Consider the following 7,533-nt stretch of genomic DNA (forward strand, 5'->3'; position numbering starts at 1 on the left):
TCTCTCTCTCTCTCTCTCTCTCTCTCTCTCTCTTTCTCTCTCTCTCTCCTCTCTTAAGCTTTTACTTTCCTTACTCTCCCTCTTACTCTAGCCTTTCTTCTCTCTCTCTCCTTTCCCACTTCTCTTCTCTTGGCCATGGCTGATCTCTCTCTCTCTCTCTCTCTCTCTCTCTCTCTTTCTACTTTTTCTCTTTCCCCCTGCCTTTCTACAATAATGCTCTAAAACCATAGACTGTCTCTGTTCATCAAGGCCCTCTGTGCTTTCCTCTAATGAGCCGTTTCTAATCACCCGTCAGAAGGCCTTCCTGTACTCCAGCCACAGACCAGACTAGGACTCTCACCTGCATGGGAACCTTTCTCCCTCTGCCCTCTCTCCTGTAACTCCGGAGCCTAGGGTGTCATCCCGGGGACCCCTGGTATTGAGGGCTGCCCCTTGTCCACCCCCTGTAGAGTGGCTTCACACAGTCAGATGCCCACCCAGGGCAGAGTGGAAAGCATCCGGCAGTTTTCCCACATCCACGTGCCAAGAGCATAGGAGGAACTCTGACTGGATGTAGGCTCTCTCCCTACCCTCTTTCCCCTACCCCTCACAGGCTCACATCCATCCACTGTTCTCTATTTTTTTTTTTTTGAGTCAAATACTAGACTGAGCATTGAACTTGCAGTTTGTCAAGCCTATTGGATTGACTTATCTCCACGTCAACACTGTTGGTTTAAACATGTGTTACTATGTCCAACATTTTGCATGTGTACTTTCACTGAGCCCAGGTCCTCTTGGCTGTACACCAAACATACTTACTAATTCATCTCTTCAGTACTGTAAAAGTATTCTTTAATATTTATCAGAAACCACTACCAATCTCTTCCACATTTTCCTTATGGCACTTTTCATTTCCTTATTCCTGAATGTATAAACCATAGGATTGAGCAATGGTGTCAGGACATTGGCAAATATAAGTGTGTTTTTTTCAAAGGAAAATGGAGATGAAGGTCGTGCATATATTAATATGCACGGAACAAAGAATAAAACAACAACTGTAATGTGGGATCCACAGGTGGAGAGAGCTTTATGTCTCCCTTCAGAACTGTGGGCTCTCAGAGAGAACAAGATGACACCATAGGAGACAAGAAGCAAGGAGAAGATAATGATGCAGATAGAACCACTATTGGCAAACACCAAAATAACAAAAATGCGTGTGTCAGTGCAGGCAAGCTTCAGTAATGGGAACAAGTCACACATATAATGGTCAATAACATTGGGTCCACAGAATGGTAACTGCAAAGTAAACACAATTTGTATGATAGAATGCAAGAATCCCCCAGCCCATGCTATGCCTACCAAAACACCACAGACCTTCCTGCTCATAATGGACGAATAGTGCAAGGGTTTGCAAATAGCCACATAACGGTCATAAGCCATAGCTGACAGTACAATCACCTCTACTGCAGTAAAGAAGTGTATGGCAAACAATTGGGTCATGCAGCCTTCAAAAGAGATGATCTTCCTTTCATAGAAGAAGCCTATGATCATCTTGGGTGTTACAACAGTAGAAGTGCATGCATCCAGTAAGGACAGGAATACCAAGAAGAAGTACATGGGGGAGCCCAGCAGGGCAGGGCTGTAAATGATAGTTGCCACAATTATCATATTGCCACCAATAGTTGCAAGGTAGATTAACAAAAATAGAAGAAACAATATTTTCTCAACTTTTGTGTTCTGAGAAAGACCCAGGAGTATGAACTCATTGACAAGGCTTTGATTTTGCATGATTCTCAAGAAGATGGAAACAAAATATGTTCAAATAAATCTACAATAATAAGAGGAAAAGGCTTCATGTTATTTATAACATCACCATCAAGTTGGTTCACCCTTATGCTAAATTACAATAATTGACTTTGCTACTATTGAGAATAAGATATTATAAATGTTTTGATTAGTACAATTGTATGGAATGTAGAATGGAAAAATGGGGCAAATTATGGAATTTTTTAAATACCCACATTTTATCTTTTAAGGGTCAGCTTTTATCAACCTTTAGAGGATTTTTGAAGTAAAATATTAGCACATCTTTTGACATTAAACCTAGATATGGGCAAAATAGCAGAATTGAAGCATGGATGTGGTCAGCAAAGAGTGGGACAGGGCTAAGGAGACTGCAGTGGGTGGCTGGCAGTGACCCTGACTTATCTACTGATTACAAGAAGAGGAAAAGTCCTATAGAGACATGTAAAAACCACAGCTACATCTTCAATGTGTTTACAAGCATATCTATAAACCTCAAATAAATTAATCTTTTTCTTAAATAGGAAATTCAGTGGAGGAAGTGTTTAGCTCTGTACAAGTTATGTTCCTTAAGTGTTAAAATTGCACTTTTAAATGATCAGTTGAAAACCTTAGCAGAAATTTACTAAAACCATGCAGTTATCAAGTAACAAAGCACAATAATTCCTAAAAAGCAACTTCACAGCCCCCAAGGGTCAACTCTTTAGCACATTGTATGGGTTATCCTTGATATTTTAATATAAATGAAAGGAGCATAACCTGAGTTCCCCAAGATATAAACAGCACAAATAGTGGGAAATTTTTATATTAAAACTTTAGCATAGAGGCTATTTTTCTGTGTCCTGCTTTTCAACATCAAAGCATCCTACGTTGTTACTGCTTCAGTGAAATTTCTTGAAAAAGGCAAGGAAGTAAAAGGATAAAGATTCAGAGGCTATGGACCAATCAGCTATGCATTTGGTGGGAATGGGAAACAAAAACGTGAAACAACTCACTGAATAAAGATCACAATCTTGACACTTCATTCTTTGCTACTTACTATACAATGTTAATTTATACAATGCTAAAAGAAAAATAATTCCACAAAGATGTATTATTTGAAATTTACATTAATTAATAAAACTATAATAATATATTTGTAGAGTTTATCCAATGATCTACAAGAATTTTAGGATAGTCCATTTGAAAATATCCAAATGTTATTAGTGTTGAGGTAACCTTTAAAAAACTCTAGAGGTAAGTCATTCACTTGTAAATGGAACTTGCTCAAAGGGACTTCTGATTTAGAAACATTTCTTTCTAAAAGAAAACCAAACAGAGGGACAAGTTCCAAGGGAAACAAGGCTCAATGTCAATTTTAAAATCTTACCTTTATCTTTTATATGCTTTTGATGCTTAGTAATGCCAAAAAAAATCTAGCACTGTCATATTTCCATTAAAACATTATCTAATATTTTGTTTAGATATTAACAATGGGGAATAGGGTATTTGTGGTTTATGATTACAGGGGTGATGGTTTTATATTATTTGAAAGATGTCTGATCCAAACACAAAGTATAGTCTAAATTGGGTCCTACATCATAAAAAAGCACCGGTTGAAATTTAGATTAACTATAAGTAAACATCGTTATTTAGATAAGGCAAAGGTATACATGTTTTCTGAATAATCTTGATACATGGATGCACAATAAAACATTTTGACAGTATCAAGTAAACCCCTTATTGTGGTTTTCTGGAGTGTTCTGTTCTAAAAAATTTATATTAATCTAAAATTATAGTCCAAGGTGCTGAGAATAAGACAGCAAACTCACCATTTATCCTAGGAAAAATCTAAAGTCCAGATATCGTTTCCTCCACCTCCAATCTGTGCCACTATACTTGGTCAAATCTAAAATGTATATCAAGATATGCTGCAGAATATAAAATGAAATATATATATATATATATATATATATATATTAATGTCAGTACTATTTTAAGCAGTATCTACACATATGTTACATAAAAATGAATTAGTCAAAAAATGCTTTAAAGTCATATAAAAATGATACCTTTTTTAGTTGTTTTATTAAAAGTGCACTAGAAAATAACCCCCCAACACAAGCATGTTTAAATTCTTATACTAATGAACCCAGACTTCAGATTCTATTCTAAAAATAAAACAAAACTTTATATTAGAATCTTGTGCAGTTGAAAGTATTGAAGAAAGATGTAAGACATTCATATTATGTATGATATGTAAATAAGACCATAAAAATTACAATCACATGATACTATAAGTTAAGCACTAATAGGAAGACTTGAACCATGGTGAAGTTTTCCAGTATGTTAAGTAACAAAATGATATGAAAGCTAAAGCATCATTTATTAATATCATATCTATTACAATATAAAAGACAAGATATAGCACATACACAAGAAGTTAGAATTAGCTGAATAGAGTTGCACATGCCTTTAATCCCAACACTCAGCAGGCAGAAGTAAGTAGATCTATTTGAGTTTGAGGCCAGCCTGGACTATGTAGTGAGTTCCAGGACAACCAAAGTTACATGCACAGATATATAATGATACTCTGTCTAAAAATGTAGTATTTGTTTGCAGTATGTGTTGTAACTATTATTAACTAATATTTAAATTTAAACATCAAAATAAAACCCACAAAATAAGATTTACTTTAAAGTTCTGAAAAAGGTTGTGAAACTATAGATTATTCATCAGAACAGTAAATGACAACAGCACAATATCTCACTTTAACATTCTTGCACTAAAAGCTATGTAGTTGAATATTAAAGATCTGACCCTCATTTTGACCATGGCCACTGTGTCGTCTCATTGAGGTGTGATCTTGGGAAGTATGATTTTATGTGCCCAACTGTCCATATTTCCCATTATTTTTTATTAATCTTAGCAACAAAAGTAATTATAGCAATGTATAAACCGTGTATAACATTTAAAACCATCAGGCAAGAACAGAGAGCTTGACATTCTAATCAATTAATTTTAAATTCATTTCAAATAAGTATTTAAATAGTATTACAATGATAAGCATAAATTGAAATCATTTTGAAACTGTCTTTATGTTAAATTTCATACATATATTTTTTATTTAAGATTATTAACTACCAATGAAATATTATTAGGTAGCTATAAAATTTCCTTTCCATATCTCTCTAAGAAATGCATTCCCCTCAGATTACTAATCCTTTGTCTTTGTGTGTGTTGTTCTGTTGAGTTCCCCTAATATCTCAAATTTACTCATCTTATTATTTTGAAATGCGTGGAAAAGGACTTTTCTATATCCTCTTGTCTAGTCCTCTTCTCATGTCTTGTTGATTCAGCCCATTTTAAGAAAGAGATAAGCCAAGATTTAAAATTACCTGAATTGAAGTAGTTCAAAGCTTCAGTTTAGTTTTTCCTGAAGGTTCAGAAGCAGAAAGCTAATGCTTAGGAGAATGTAGATGAATATAAATTAGAACAATTCACTTTGTAAATTAAGTCCCTCAGAAAATAAAGTTTTTCCTCTCTGTACTGTGAGTTAGTATGGGAATAGAACATTTTATAGTCGTTATTACTATTAAAGAGAGTTTGGCAACATTTTAATCTACTGTGACCCTATATCAGCATCCTTTATACAACCTCAAAAGGTTATATAAACATAAGAATAGTTAGAACAGAAACTGGAGTGGCCATTACTTCGTGAAGGTGCCAGCCATGGCGCTGAAAAGTCCATGAGTCTTCTTTGGCAGCAAACTCTTGTTTTTGTTGTTGTTGTTGCTTTGTTTTGTTTTTTGAGACAGGGTTTCTCTGTATAGTCTTGGTTGTCCTGGAACTCACTTTGTAGACCAGGCTGGCCTTGAACTCAGAAATCTGCCTGCTGCTGCCTCCTGACTGCTGGGATTAAAGGCATGAGCCATCATACTCGGCTTGGCAGCAAACTCTTGAACGGGGTTTAATACAAGGCTCACTCTCATCAGAGAGAACTGCTTGTCAGTGGAACCATGATTGAACACCATGAGACATCCCTAATGTAAATTAAGATGTATTAGAAAACAAAACCAAAACAAAATGAGAAATAATAGAAGAAAAAAGTTGATGGCTTTCTTAATTACTTATTTTAAATATGAAGTTGAAAAATATGTTTAATTTAATTTAATTAAACAAAATATAACAAATGCTCACAAGGAAGAAAGGAAATTAAAGAAAGAGATCAATAAAAAGAAGGAAGGAAGGAAAGAAGGAAGAAAGAAGAAAGAGAGGAAGGAAAGAGAAAGGGGAAGCATTTAGGTTGCAACAATTGTTATTCACTGAACTGCTCTTGAACAGTTCTTACTTATGGGTTCTACTTTTTGGGCTCCTTGAGTATCATTTTGTTCACTGCTATATGCCTGGCTTTGGACATAAAAATCCCCATTAAAAGCACTGAAGTTTAAATAACAGAATACAGCAGTAAGATGAAAAATTAATATTTGTATCAAATGCAATAAAATGACCACAAACCCAAATTTAAAGTGTTTCATCACAATGTAAAATCATCTGTGAAAGTAAAGTGTATGACATAGGAGTCTCACCTTGTGTCAGTGTGTTGAAAATCTGAAAAAAATCCCTTTCCTATTTTCTAAAGAGCCGTCCATTCAATGCTGTCCAAAATCCTATGGCTTTAGTCAATTCTTCATTCTACACTTCAAAGAGGAACGTCTGTGGCAGTCAAAAAGTAGGATTTAAAAATACTAAGTGGTAAAGTGTTTCTCCTGTTCTGTCTTCAGTGTGGTTTAAGAATAAAGGAAAAATAAAGGAGCCAATATTCTTTTGTAATCACAAGTGGAATTTAATATAGGTTAGGCCATCTACCTGTGAGACTGACTCTAGCTCCCCAAAGGTTCAGAAAATTTCTGGCCCCAGGAGTTTCAAAGACATAAGTCTGTGTGCTTTTGCAATTGCCGGAGTGTTTCTAACACTTCCTCCAGAAGTTAATTCTCAAAATGGGAAGTAGAAACTAGAAACTTCCTTGTAGCTACTTCCCTAAAGAAAATGATATCTCTTTCAAGTAAACTTTATTGTTGTCAAACACTCTTTAATGAAACGTAGGTACTCATTTGTGTTTACACTATCCATGAAGCAATGTTGAAAGGACAAATTTTGAATCATTAAGCAGTTATCTAATGCTGACATTTGTTTGTAATTAAAATGGCTTTTTCAGAGTCAGAAGATAGCACTTCAAATCATTCCTTCCCATACTCCAACTCCTGTCTTCTTTCTGCCCTCTCTTTCACAGTATTCCCTTGATCTAGGAGAGAGAAATATAGCTGTTCCATTTAGAAACAAACATTTAACAGTGATTTATATTCAGAACGGAAGATCTGTGAACCTGTGCATTGAGCCCCCACCACTGCAAAAAGAAGCTACTTTAACAATATCTAAGAAGTACACTAGAAGATGGGTGTACACAAATGATTAGTCAAAATATTCTTTTAGAAAAACAACAGTAGGTGCTCTTGTAGGAATTGCAATCTTTTCCATCGGCCTATGACCAAGATATTGGTACCAGCCATGTGATACCTTTTGTAAAAGAAGTCTTAAACCTATTCTGAAACAATTTGGTTAACCTCAAAATATCCATTTTACCGTTGTACCAGTGGGTATATCTTCCATTATGGGTCAGTAGTCCAGTACGTTATATGCACAGCTGGTAAGACCATTAATTTTTCTTTGAAAACAAATTGTATAACCTGTTCTAGAACTGTAAAAAATAGC

The 7,533-nt window shown here is 35.1% G+C and overlaps 1 protein-coding gene across 1 annotated transcript; it reads right to left on the minus strand.

Moving 5' to 3' along the window:
* Window positions 1-831: 831 nt before the first annotated feature.
* Window positions 832-1,797, minus strand: LOC110289596 (olfactory receptor 4C15-like). Its single transcript, XM_021155880.1, has one exon. It carries the CDS (start codon window positions 1,765-1,767, stop codon window positions 832-834), a length of 936 nt encoding a protein of 311 aa, XP_021011539.1. The 5' UTR covers window positions 1,768-1,797.
* Window positions 1,798-7,533: the final 5,736 nt, after the last annotated feature.

The sequence above is a fragment of the Mus caroli genome, chromosome 2 (assembly GCF_900094665.2).
Source record: "Mus caroli chromosome 2, CAROLI_EIJ_v1.1, whole genome shotgun sequence".
Taxonomy (NCBI): Eukaryota; Metazoa; Chordata; class Mammalia; order Rodentia; family Muridae; genus Mus; species Mus caroli.

Bases quoted from the DNA above. Each gene is read 5' to 3' on its own strand.
- LOC110289596 (XM_021155880.1), bottom strand. From the start codon at position 1,767: ATGCAAAATCAAAGCCTTGTCAATGAGTTCATACTCCTGGGTCTTTCT.